This window comes from Carettochelys insculpta, chromosome 16 (genome assembly GCF_033958435.1).
Source record: "Carettochelys insculpta isolate YL-2023 chromosome 16, ASM3395843v1, whole genome shotgun sequence".
In the NCBI taxonomy this organism is placed as follows: Eukaryota; Metazoa; Chordata; order Testudines; family Carettochelyidae; genus Carettochelys; species Carettochelys insculpta.
Genome location: NC_134152.1, coordinates 22,538,491 through 22,552,295, shown reverse-complemented (window position 1 = coordinate 22,552,295; position 13,805 = coordinate 22,538,491). Strand labels below are relative to the sequence as shown.

The 13,805-nt window shown below is 43.9% G+C and overlaps 1 protein-coding gene across 1 annotated transcript in view; it reads left to right on the top strand.

Annotated features, from left to right (window-relative positions):
- The window catches only part of DNAH3 (dynein axonemal heavy chain 3), a 114,309-nt gene that overhangs the window by 48,144 nt on the left and 52,360 nt on the right, over positions 1–13,805 (top strand). Inside the window, exons 23-27 of the mRNA XM_075010225.1 lie at positions 1,274–1,388; positions 3,830–4,028; positions 8,721–8,829; positions 10,082–10,195; positions 11,086–11,262. Of these exons, the coding sequence (XP_074866326.1) occupies positions 1,274–1,388; positions 3,830–4,028; positions 8,721–8,829; positions 10,082–10,195; positions 11,086–11,262 (714 nt within the window). The remainder of the gene's footprint in view (positions 1–1,273; positions 1,389–3,829; positions 4,029–8,720; positions 8,830–10,081; positions 10,196–11,085; positions 11,263–13,805) is intronic.

The window sequence follows — 13,805 nt, the reverse complement described above, 5'->3', positions numbered from 1 at the left end:
GTGCTGGCTGGGGAGCCTACACCGGGTGACCATGTGCGCCCAGCAGAGGGAAGGCTGGAGTGGAGGTGTTCTGCTGGCAGGGGTGAGCTGAGCCATGCCCACCGGAGGGGTGTGGCCACTTAGGTAGTGAGGCGAGTGAGGGGCTCTCTGTGACTTTCTGCCCAGCCGCCGCTGAAATAATGGACCTAAATTCAATTGGTTTGATGGCCAGATACCTTCCACTGCTCTGCCAGCTGTTAAACCAATTACATTTAGTTCTTCTCTTTCAGGGCTTGCAGGGCAGGGAGCCACAGAGGAGTCAGCAGCAGCAGCATCAGCAGCATCCAGAGTTGCAAATGACTCCTGAAGAGCCACATGCAGGTTTCCGACCCCTGAGCCAGTAGTTATAGTACTAGTTGGCAGTTGAATATTTTATTCTTTCCATAAGCATTTGCAGTTTATCCATCATCACCTTGGTCTTGTGTATTACCCCACTGGGGACTGATTCAAAGTACACTGAATAATGGAAATATCTCCTTTTGACTTCAGTGGGCTTTTGATTGGATCATAGTAAAGTTGGGTGAATTCTGCAACATTTTATCTTGTGAATATTTACATGAATTTTAAAGGAATTTGCTTTGACTATGTGCTTCTTTGTTTGCTTTCTGGAGCTGTGCTAGCAGATGAATCTACTGTCAAGAATTGTTATGAAAACAAAGCATTTTTAAATAATCACTGAAGCAGAGATGAGATTCTGATGCTGTACTCATCCATGCAGGACAAAGAAACTACCTTGGCTTCAGTGAAGCTATCCTGATTTATAGCAGCTGAGGATCTGAACCCATGTGCCCAGTCTAAACAGGTTAAATTTCAAATGCTTGCAAAAAATTATCATCAGTGACCAAGGGACCAAAATTATTAATAGAAACTGTTGGGCAAAATAACTTAAGATAAAGGAAGATATTAAATTTTGCTGAATAACTATTTATTACAAGAAATTTCATCTAGCTTTAGACAATGGAGAGCACATGAATACTTCCTGGTACAGAAACTTGGCATTTTATTATGGGAAAAATAAAAGGGTTTCATTTCAGAGTATAAAACCCTTTGGAGTAATTATGATGAATTAAAATGGCAGGATAAAGGAGACTTTGAAATGTTTGCATATTGCCAGAAAGACGTTACTGAACTGCATCATTTTGTTGGAAAGGTTTGTTCTAACAATCGCTGTATGAGCTGAGGAGCTATTTGTTACATCTTGCCATTAATGCTCTCATTTTTGCTTCTGCAACAGAAATACCTGGAGAAAAGCAACCTACAAATTGGAGAGATTGTTCAGTTAGTGAGAGGAAAGCTGTCCAGTGGTGCCCGTTTGACTCTTGGGGCTCTCACCGTCATTGATGTGCATGGTAAATGCGTGATTATCTTGCTCATTACATTCCAAGCAGAACTGCTACCATTAACTGTGGCAAATTATCTGTAACAGGCAACTGGGATGTTCCCCCAGGCTAAAATTACAAAGGGTTGTATTAATTATTGTCATTTGCTAATTCACATGAGACAAAAGCTAGATGCACATAGTCACCCTTAGGCATGAGCAAGATAACCAATGGTTTGATGTTGTAGACTGAGCAATACAGAGTATGCTTTTTGGGATACCTAGTTGTATGTATGAGTACTTCTTACACCAATCCTCCTTCCTTCCCCCTTCAACAGCAGAACTGATGGGAAAGGCAACTTGTCCTTAATGGGAATAGTGGGTTGGATTTTCCAGTTTAGTATGTTACCGTACACTACTCAAATGGGGAAGAGTGGCTATATTCTGTCCAAAGGTGACCAGTTGAGAATTCCTTTTACAAGGGGAGTTCACTACTGGTGTGAACCTGGTGGGAGCAGCATAGCTGCCTCTGTGCTATTTGCCCTCCTTCCTTTGGGGCAGGGAAAGATATGGCCATTTGGGGGCTGGGAGAGGGAGTGCTGGAGTAGATCCCTCCTACTGGCATCATACATCAGAGCATCTCCTCATGTAGTGCAGGACAAGAGTGCTGCAACTGGCTCCCTGATAGCCCCTACCCTCACTTGTACAGTAAGGGGAATTCTGGCCCAGGGGACCCAGAAAGGGTAAGTAAGGCTGGTCCTGGTGAAATGTTACAGTTAATAATACATTGATGGGTATGTATAACCACATGTTGTAGTGATCACCAGGGCTCCTAAAAGTCCATATGCCATGGAAAAAACAGAAATTTCATTCTTATAGAGAATCTTTAGTTTTATATCACAGGTAGGAAAACTAAAGTTTAGAGTTTCATTTTAATTGCAGAAAAAATGATTTGGGTTTTTTAATGCATAGTTGGTTTTTTTTTTTAATTATAGAAAACAAGGATCCTTGGTAATTACATGCATGGTTCAAGAGTAAAGTGTGGTTTGGATTATCTGTTAATCATTGGTTGCTATTTAACTGTGCAGCCTACCAACTCAACAGTAAGGTGCCTGTCTAGTTTGTGGTTTTTTGTTTTTTTTTCCCCTGTTTTGAGATTCTGGCCTAAATCCTGGTACTAATTCTTCTTTTTTCTGTATGACCCAAGATAAATTTGAACTAGATTCAAAATAAGTAATGCAGCACAGCTGTTGAGAAAGAGCATTGCAAAATATGAGGGGCGTATGAGGTGCTACATGACTGCTCATTTTTTAAGATATTACAGCTGTAACTGAAATGGACTGTAGCCTAATTCAGTGCCATGTGTCCTTTCAGAAAGTATTTTAAGCCTTATTCAATTGCTATTTATATTGCTAGATCATGTCCTACAATAGCAATCCTGTCACCTTTCAAATTACCAACTAATGTTAATAGTACATTATACTGGAAAAAACTAAAAAACCTCTGTTCTTGGATGCTTGCAGCCTCTGTCAAAAGTGTCTTCAATTACTCAGCTCAACGTAACTTTGCCCTACTAAACTTCTTTTTCGTGTTATGGCAATAGACAAGGAAATGGAGAGCATAAAGGATCAGGAGCTTTAAATTACTATTTAAACATCAAAGTTAATGGAACTCTGCCAGTATATAACATCCATATACTACTACTTCAAGTGCTTGCCCACATCCATTCTGTAGTAGGTGTGTGTGCTTGTCACATGTAGCAGTGCTGGAAGTTTTTCCATCATCTGTATCTGCAGGGGAGCAGCGCTAGGGAGCCCTCGAGGGGCATCTCCATGGTGTGCTTCCCTCACTGACAGTTATTTCTTGCTGCCTATTATAGTGCATAGGAGCTGTGGTGCTCTGGACAGCTTAATTTTTGTTACAAAAGCAGTTATCTTTGTGTAGATAGTTCTCTTGGTAGTGTTAGTTATTAGTGTTAGTCAACTTTGTCCCAGATGGAACCCTTAGCCTACAGAAGGGGTATGCCCCAGTCCCCAAGTTTTAAGCCATGATTAGAATACAAGTACCCTGTGTGGATTAGTGACTGGCATAGCAGCTGCCTGAGATACTTTGGCAAGGGGCACATGAGTAGTCAGTGCTGCATTTGCAAGCTGTTCATACTTCCTGGGTGTGTGGGCAGAAGCATCCAGTGCAGGGTTCTTCAGGCACTGGCCTGAAATGGCCTTTTTTGAGTGATTGCACAACATCTGTGAATCTGTGTGCAGGACTCCTTCACTCCTGCACAGCTCCCCAGCACTTGGCCTGGAACACTTCTGCTGGGCACTGGGGTCTAGAATTCTGCCCAGCTGAATTAACATGGTTCACTAAGTAGAATGGATACAGTTCCGTTTTAAAACTTGAAAGCTGGGCTACAGCCGAAAATGTTAGCTTACGACTTATTGGATATTTCATGAGATGTTTCTGTTTCTGCAGCTCGTGATGTGGTTGCAAAATTGGTTGAGGACAAAATCACAGATCAGAATGATTTCCAATGGATTTCTCAGTTGAGATATTACTGGGAAGAAGGAGATGTAGTGGTGCGAATGATTACGACAGAAGCCAAATATGGCTATGAGTACCTTGGCAATTCTCTGCGTCTGGTTATAACTCCACTGACTGATCGTTGCTATAGGTAAAATTCATATTCCCTCTGACTGGCATTCATTTTCTGCGGGATTCTTTTATTTAATGCAAATTGTAATCATTGCTAATGAAAAGAAATTCAGTCATTAATTTTCTTTCTCCACCCCCTCTCTGGTATTTATGTTCTGCTGTACTGCCACCATGTGGACATTCTCTGCATTGTTGGGAAGGGTTCTTCCATCAGTACAGTTAATTTACCCCTCTGAAAAATGAGGATTCTGATTCTTCCATCAACCTAGTCATATCTACACCAGGCATTGGGTAAACCTAACTACAAGGCTCAGGGCATATAATCTTTCACAGCCCTGAGTGACTTAGCTGGAGTCTTCCAAATTTTAACTGTAGATGAGTCTATAGATGTTTTTATGCCCGAAATGCAAATTCCTAGGCTTCTCTATATTTTTTCTTCTGCATCCAAGAATATGCTTCTCAAAAAATTGGCTGCTCCATGCAGTGGAATTGTGGAGGGCTGTATATTGAATTCGTCAATTCATTTCTTTGAAATAAAATATATTTGCAGGCTGTGTCTGACCTTTAAATAAATGAGACTGTTATACAGCCATTCACAGATGCTTGACTGCAGTTAGCATCTAATTCTTCTAATTGTTTGACAGAGTCTGGAATTGAAATACTTGGGCGGGGGGGAGCAGCTGGTATTTGACTTCTAACTTGCTCAGGAACCAGAAGCCAGCTCAGTCATTAATTTTAAGTCTGTAGGTTAAAGAGCTTTGCCCAGAACTCCTCTGGACAAATTTATAATCCACAAGGAGAGGAGAGCAGGTAAAATTTGCTTCATGTGTTATGAATTCACAGTTGCCTTTGAGTTATAGTAGTCTAGTTCTTTTTATTATCGATAGTTTCAAATGCTTCCCTTTCCATTGAGAATTGGATACAGTGATGGAGAAAGGAACAGCAGTGAATAGTGAATGGACATTAATATAGTGCTGACACCAGCAAGATTTTTTTTTAAAAAAAAGCACTTCTGTAGCACTTTAAAGACTAACAATATTATTTATCAGGTTAGCTTTATTAACTTTCGTGGGACAGACCCACTTCTTCAGATCTGGAGAATAAGTGATAACAGAGAAAGAATTTAAAAAAAAAGAAAGAAAGAAAGAAAAAAGCTGACGAATCAGCTAGATGTGGGACAGGAAGCGACAGGAGGGTCTGTACTGGAAATGCGACTGATCTGAAGAAGTAGGTCTGTCCCACAAAAGCTCATCACTGAATAAATCATTTTGTTAGTTTTTTGAAGTGCTACAGGACTGCTGTTTTGTTTTGAAGAAGATGGGGATTAAGACGAGTCATGAAAGGTGAATAAGGAGCCGGTTAAAGGGAAGACTACAGTGGGTCATATTGAAAGGTGAACCATCAGGCTGGAGGGGAATTACCAGTGGCGTTCGTCAGGGATCAGTCTTGGAACCAACCTTCTTTAACATCATTAATGTTCTTGGCACAAAAAGTGGGAATGTCCTAATGAAATTTGTGGATGACATAAAGTTGTGAGGTACTGGCAGCGTGGAGGAGGGCATACGGAGAAACTTGAAAACTGGCGTAAAAGAGGGGATGAAATGTAATAATACAAAGTGCAAGATCATGCATTTAGGGACTAACCACAAGAATTTTCACTGTTAGAGGGGGATTTACCAGTTGGAGGAGACAAATGAGGAAGACCTGGATATATTGATTGAGTAAAGGATGACTTAGAGCCATCAGTGTAATGCATCTGTGAAAAAATCAAATACACTCACCCCTCGTTAAATGAGTACTTCATTTACAAGTACTCACTTAAACAAGGGAGACACTTACCTACCTTAGTTCACTCTACAAGTGAACTTCCCCTGCTCATACAAGCCTTATCCCACCCCCGTGGTTCCAGCCCCCTCAGTCTGACACCTGCATCCTCAACCCACTGCAGCCTGACCCCCTGCTGGCCCTGCAGCCTCACATCCCACTGCTGCCTGCACTTCTCGCGGCCCTGCAGCCCCAAACCACTGCAGCCTGATGCCCCTGCCAGCCCCACGACCAGACCCCCTCCCGCTGCCTGTACTCCAAGCAGCCCCACAGCCTGACCACGCAGTCGCCTGCATGTCCCACAGCCCAACACCCCTGCCAGTCCCACAGCCAAACCCCGCTGCTGCCTGTAACCCCTGCAGCCCCACAGCCCAACACCCCAACACTCCTGCCGGCCCTGCGGCCAGGACCCCCACCCCTCCGCTACTTGTACCTCCCCTCACAGCCAGACCTTCCCATGGCCACTGAACCCCACTGTAGCCTCCTGTACAACCCCCAAAGCCCCACCGCTCTGCTGCCACCTGTACCCCCCGTGGCCAGGCCCCCCCCCGCCACCTGTAACCCACGAGGCCAGACCACTCCCTGGCTTCCTGTAACCCCCATGGCCTGCCACCCCTGCTGCCTGTAACCCCTGTGGCCAGACCCCTGCAGCCCCACAGCCTGACCCCCGCCAGCCCCATGGCCCCAAACTGCAGCAGCCAGACCCCCTTACTGGCCCACAGCTAGAACTGCCCCACCGCCTGACCCGCCCCACCACCTGACTCCTGCGCACCCAATCCCCCCCACCCGCCAGCCCCAAACCTTGGCAGGCTGAACCCTCCCTCCAGCTCACCGCCCCAAACTACACCCAGCCTTTAACCCTCCCCAACCCAAGGGTCACTCACCTTTCAAAAGCAGTGCCACCTGCTGCCACTACTTCCCTGAGTTGGGAGCTGTAGGAACTAATCAGAGACTTTTACATGTAATTTAATAGGCATTTAGTATCCCTCTTACGAGTGTCTACCTACGAGCAGAAAGTTGGAAATCAATATGCTCGTAAAGCGATGGACGACTGTACAGTTGTAGGATACATCAGGTGAATTAATTCCAAGAGAGGCAGGAAAGTGTTAGTACTGGTATAGAAGGCACTGGAATACTGTATGCAATTCTGATCTCCCATGTTTAAGAAAGATGAATTCAAACTGGAACAGAGCCAGAAAAGGGCTGTTAGGATGATCCAAGGAAGGGAAAACTTTCCTCATGAGAAGAAGCCCATTGAGCTTGGTTTGTTTAGCTTAACCAGAGGACTTCTGAGTGGAGACATGATTGCTCTCTATTATTGCATCAGAGGGTTAAACATTAGGGGAAGGGAGTTATTTATGTTAAGCACCCGTGTGGACATAACAAATGGCTATAAACTGGCCATAAACTAGTTTGGGCTCAAAATTAAGAGAAGGTTTCTAACTATCAGAAGAGGGAAGTTCTGGAACAGCCTTCCAAGAGGACTAGTGTGGGCAAAAAGCCTAACTGGCTTCAAGACTGAGCTTAATGAGTTGGTGGCATGATGGGAATTCATGTGATGGTATGTGGCCTCTCCGTGACTGCCAGTAGCAAATATTTCCAGCTGTTGGAGACAGGACATTAGATAGGGAGGGAATACATAATATTTTCCCAGGTATCTTCCTGGAAGGTCTTGCCCACTTGCTAGGAGTCTAATCCCCATATTTGAGTTCAGAAAGGATTTTTCTACTGGGTCACATTGGCTGAGACCCACAGGGATTTTTACCATCCTGTGCCTCATGGGGCACAGTTCACTTGCAGGTTTAAATTACTTCAAATGGTGAATTCTCTCTAACTTAAAGTCTTTAAACCATGATTTGAGGGCTTGAGTAATTTAGCCAGAGGTTAGGGGTCTGTTTCAGGAGTGGGTGGGTGAGGTTGTGTGGCCAGCAACGTGCCAGAGATCAGATTAGATGATCACAGTGGTAATGTGTGACCTTAAAGTCAATGGGTTTTTGTGGTGGAATAGAATAGAGAAATGTGGCTAATATGGTAGCTATAAACAAGGCTGCATGTTGCACTCAGAGGTGTTGTTGACATGAGGGAAATTACTGGTGATTGGGTATAGCTGGACTTGTGCTGAACATCAATTAACTGCAAATGTAGAGGAGGAGAAAACATCCTTGGCAGCATTTAAAAAAAAAAACCAAAAACGGGTCACAACACGTTTTCCTAGTTTAGAAGAGATTTCAGGAGGCCTTAATGAACTCAGAGCTGTTAAGATATGTTGCTTGATGGACCTACTCTTTAAGGAGGAGCAAAACATTTGCGTGGAGACTCCAGAGCGATTCCTCCATGAAGAAGATAGGTGATTCTCAGGTTTTAGGGACAATCTCCATTCTCTAAGCCCTTCAAGTCAACTTCAGTTTTCTAGCTGTTGCAATTGACAAGGTGGCTGTGAATGGATACAGTTCCAGCTTAGCTAGCAAAAGGTGTAGCATCTGCTCACTGTTCTGCCTTTGGCTTATACTGCAATTGTCCACACTTGTTCATGACACTTGAACCTAGTGTCCACATGAGGACATATGTGTTGAATGCATGTGCTGAGGTACAAGCACACACAGTAGGCCAAGGTCAGACAATGGATTAAATGATATTACACTTACTTATACCATGTCTGGATTTGGGACTTTATTTCGCATGTTTGAAATGGCTTCCATGCTGTGGAGATGACAGTTTGATATGCAGAGATGGCGAACCAGTTAAAAAATGAGTTCCTGATAATAATGCAGGGCCAGATCCCTTAACAAGTCTAAATCATTGCAGTGCCAGGGAAGGCCTATGCTAAACTTACAGCTACTGAGGTGCTGACTTATGATTCAAATGTTATTTCTTTTTCATTCTGTAGAACATTAATGGGAGCTTTAAAACTAAATCTTGGGGGTGCTCCAGAAGGACCTGCAGGCACTGGGAAAACGGAAACAACAAAAGATCTAGCAAAAGCACTGGCTAAGCAGGTACCAAAATAAATGAAATGTTGCAATGCATTGTTGCATCACATTGTTTTGTGTTTTGCGATGCAGTTTTCTCCAGAGTTCTTTCTCCTCCTCCTCCTCCTATCTGCTCATAGAAGATGCTAATGGAGAGCTCACAAATCCTAGCAAATGCCATATAGCCTGACAGTGTGCATTCCATAAAAGGCATCCCTTAGACCTGGGGATGAATAATGGAATCTTCAGTAATAGTCCATGTTAGCCCGTATGTATCCAAACTGCAGCCGCTCTTTCAGTCGTACCAGAGCAAATAATGGGCCTGGCCTACAGCTGACTGCCATGCTGCACTGTGGCCAACCTAAAATCCCCTTTCCTTGTTCCCATGTAGGAAACTTTCCCAGACCTTGATGAATGGCTCAGTGTAGGGGCAGGTTCCCTTTTTGTTGGTCTCTGTTGTATAATGGAAACATGATATTTTCAGTTGTGTTTGGAGGAAACTAACACATTCAGAAGAAGGAGCGGGGTTTGCCTGTTAGGAAGTATTTCTTTATACGAGGTTTTCTTTTTGACAAGCAGTTTAGAAAAAAAAGTTGTCTTGTGTTATTTAATTTAAGCTAATATGCATTTTCACCTTAGCCCAGTGTTACATGGGTATTGTTTTGAATTTCTCAGGCTTGCAAAGTCTTTCAGGTCACACGTCAATGTACAGTAGTGTGCTATGTCACATAAAACTAGTCCGAAGCCTGTTAGTGAGTAAATACTTGACAGGTGCTTCATTACCAATATGCTAATGTTATAGCTAGATCCATTATCTAGATCGGGGTCAACAACCTTTCCAAGACAGAGTGCTGAAATTTGACCTGTTGACCTCTATGTACAATCTGAGTGCAGGTGATACTTTTTAAAGTCACTAATAGTCCTACTTACAACAGCTTCATTAATAAATTAAGATCTAGAGATTTACTGTTTAGGTGGTGCTTGGTAACATTAGCTGATATTTTGTTAATCCACAGGCAGCCTGGCTTTGAGCAAGCTCCCGCTGTACCAGGAAAGGTGGGGGGAGGGTGGGGCGGGTCTGAGCTCCCACCTCGCGTGCCAGTGAAAATTGGCTCGCTTGCCAATCTTGGCACCAGTGCCAGAGGTTGCTGGCCTCTGACCAAGATATTTAGGCATATACGATCGTCTAACTTAACAGTTACATGCCAATAAAAGATGCTGCTATTCTTGTAAGAAATCTGAACACTGAATTCTGTTGTGGGTTGTTTCTTTTTAATAGTGTGTTGTCTTTAATTGCTCTGATGGTCTTGACTACAAAGCCATGGGTAAATTCTTTAAGGGACTGGCACAGTCTGGAGCTTGGGCCTGCTTTGATGAGTTCAACAGAATTGAGGTAACTTTTTAACCAAAGTATTTAAAAGAACAAAGATGTAGTTCAAATGCAAAGAATAACTTTAAAAGTAAACATGAATATGTATCACCGTTAATTTCCTACTTTAGCTCAGTGTATAACCTGGGCCCAGGTTCAGACAATTACGTACATACACAGCTACCATAGTACATGCAAAAAATATTGACAGAGGCAGTCTGGACAGGACAGGTAGAGCATTGGAGTTCTGGAATGCGGTCAAATGCTGGCTCTGCCACTAGCCTGTTCGGTGGCCTTGGGCAAGTTATTTCACCTCTCTGTGCCTCAGTTTCCTAAATCTGTAAAATGGGGATAATTATACGTACCTCCTTGTAAAACTCTTGTACATCTATTGTTGAAAAGTACTGGATAAGACTATATTACTAGCTGTGAAAATCTGGGTCTTACATTTTTGGGTTTTAGAGCTATTGACATAGAGTCTATCTGAGGTTTCTCTTCTTCCAGTACTGGGATTCTTACATGTACTGACCCTTGACCTCACTCTTTTCCTGTGAGTTTGTCCAGTCACTTTACTGGAAGCAAAATTAGGCCAATGCTAAAGATTTTTGAGAAAATCCCATCCACAGTCTGTCCTATATATTATAGTATTTTGTGTATTCTTTGTAGCCTACTCTATCAAATACATTGTTCCATTACATTAGGTTTTGTTAGCCTGTACCCCAGTGAAGTTAAAACCCAACATTTTAATTTTCTAAAATTCTTTTATTGTGATACTTCAAAGCAATTTCTATCTCTAGAACTTCAACATAAAACCATTAAACTGTATTTTTACAAAAACCCTGTTTCATCCAGAATTGCTGCTCTTATATTGACTCCATGTGTGGGTTGTTTTCTAATCTGTTCCTTTTTATCAGGTTGAAGTGCTGTCTGTAGTTGCACAACAGATACTCAGTATACAGCAGGCTGTTATTCGAAACCTGAAAACATTCATCTTTGAGGGCACAGAGCTCTCTCTTAATCCAACCTGTGCTGTCTTCATCACTATGAATCCTGGGTATGCTGGACGGGCAGAACTTCCTGATAATCTAAAGGTAAATCTAGAGTTCTGATTTTCAGTAGGAAAGAATCATAATTTATTGTTTTGCTTCTAGTGTAGTAGGCATAGTGCAAAAGCAAATGTAATTATGTCCTGATGTTACATGGTTAGGTGTTCTCATTGTGGTTCATTAGTAGTTAAGATTTAACATGTTTAGTGTTGCACAAAAATGGCCTGAACCTGATCGCACTTATACCAGTTTCACACAGAATAATTCCATGCTGGTTAACTTTGTTGACATCCATTGAGTTACTCCTGAATACAGTGATGTAAGTGAGCATGAAATGAGGCCCTGTTTTCTAAATCACTGTTCTTGTAGGAGTCAATAGGTATGGTATGAGTAAGAGATGCTCACATTAATCAGTGTTTGCAGGATCAGACTTGAGAGACTCACTAGTATAGACAGCTCTTGGACATATCACAGGTGTTGTTGCTGTTTTGACAGTTTCTGTCAGCTCCAGTGACAATGCCCATTGTGTGTACAGAGAATCTGTCTGCAACTGCTAGAATATGTCAAAATGGAAAAGAAAATTCCTAATTCATCCACTGTACAGGTGTGCCCGCATGGAATCCTCCTGACTTCAATAAATAATAACCTTAATCATTCAAATAATATGGGCCTTATTTTATGCTGATTTACTCTCCCAATAATCCTATTGAAATCTGGAGTACTGCACAGGGTATAGAGTGGAGCAGAATTATGTCCTATGTCTATACACTTAGATGTTACAAATCAATGCATTTATGTTTATATTGAAAGTAATTTCCTTTTGCTTTCATCAGCCACGACCAGAGTTTAGAGATCTGTGCTGCTCTTGCAATAAGCAATGGCATTGTCACAGTTTTGAGGTATCCATGTGTCATGGGGCAAATGCGTTGCCATAGTGCCACCTGCTGGTTGCTTGGGGAATTAGATCATTCTCTAGCACAGCGCCTCCCTATGGCTGGTGTGTTGTCTGTCTCTGCTCCTTGCTTTACCTAGTTCTCTGTTCAGGATCTGCATCACTCCCAGGGTCGCTGGGTCCTCTTTGGGACATGACCCTGCAGCAGCGTCTACTTTAATCTCTTGCTGCCTTCCGAGAGTCTCAGCAGTCCTGTCTTGGGGCACCCATGCGATCCATTGCGGTCTCAGTATGGCTTCCTACCTCAGGAGCAAGCGACAGCTCTTATCGAGCAGTTGGTGTGGCTAGGTGCAGTGCAAAGCGGGAAGAAAGGGATACAGACCCACTACTCTGAGTCCCAACCCAGGGATCCTCTGGTGGCAGCCTTATCCTACCCTCCTCCTCTCTCCGCTATACTGCCTCACTCCCTGGACCACTTCCCCTGTGACCTATTGCACCTTCTGGGACTCTCTTTCAGGGCCAGCAGCCTGGCAAACATCAGGCTGAAGCATCTATCTAGCTCCCCTGAGCCTTCCCAGTACTGCTCCAACTGAGATGATTGCTTTTACTGGAAGCTGGTCCTGCTCCTTCCATGGCCAGGACTTAACTGTTGCAGCTCTGCTGGAGCAGCCCCTTATATGTAGGGCTGCTTCAGCAAGCAACCCTCTGACTGACTGCCTCTCAGCCCTTTTTTAATTGTCAGGAGGTTCTGCACAGCTCCTTCCAGCTTGCAGTAATCACTTCCTTGCAGTAGTGAGACACTCACCCTTCTACACCGTACCTTTAATCCTTGTCTGTGGTCCACTTCAGGAATGCCTTTGAGATTTAAGGCCCGCGGCCATCTCCTCTCTCTGGGTAGGGACCTACGTGCTATTCCCTTCTCCCTTTTTGCTGGGTTGTATCTCACTGGAGTTCACTGTAATATCCCCAGCAAGCTAGTCTGTCCAAAGACTAGCACAGGGGTGCCCAACATATTGCCCACGGGCCAGAATCTACCCTGCAGAGCCTTTTCATCTGGCACCCAGAGCTGACAGTGGCACCATTCTGAGAGCTGATTGGGCAGCTCCAAGCCAAATGTGGCTCTTTAAGGAGCTATTTGTAGCTTCAGACACTGACACCATTCACTCCTTCTCTGGCTCCCTGCCTGCTCTGCTGGAAGGGTAAAACTCAATTTAATTGATGTAACGGCTGGCACGAGGGATGCACCCGTTAAACCGCTTAAACTGAGTCCCATTGTTTCATTGCGGCAGTGCAGACAGCCACACATGCTGCAGGTGGGGGAGGGAGTTGGAGGGCTTGGGGGAGCCGTGGAGCCATGCTGAGGAGGAGACAGTGGCCTGGCAAAGGTGCAGTGGGGGGTGGCAGCACCCAGAGTTCCTATGTAAGGTAAGTTAATCCTGGCTTTGGGGCTGCGAGGGGTTTAAGCCAGCGAGCAGGTGGGGCAGGTTGGGGCTGCAAGGGGTTTAAGCCAGGGAGTGGGGGGTGTTTTGGGGCTGCAAGGGGTAGGTTTGGGCTGTGAGGGGTTTAAGCTTGGGATGGCGGGGGCGCAGCCGTTTTGGGCTGCCATGTGGCCCTGATGAGAAAAGTTTGGACACTCCTGGACTAGCACCTTTCTCTCCAAGAGCTATGAACAGTACATACTGGCAGTGACACATCA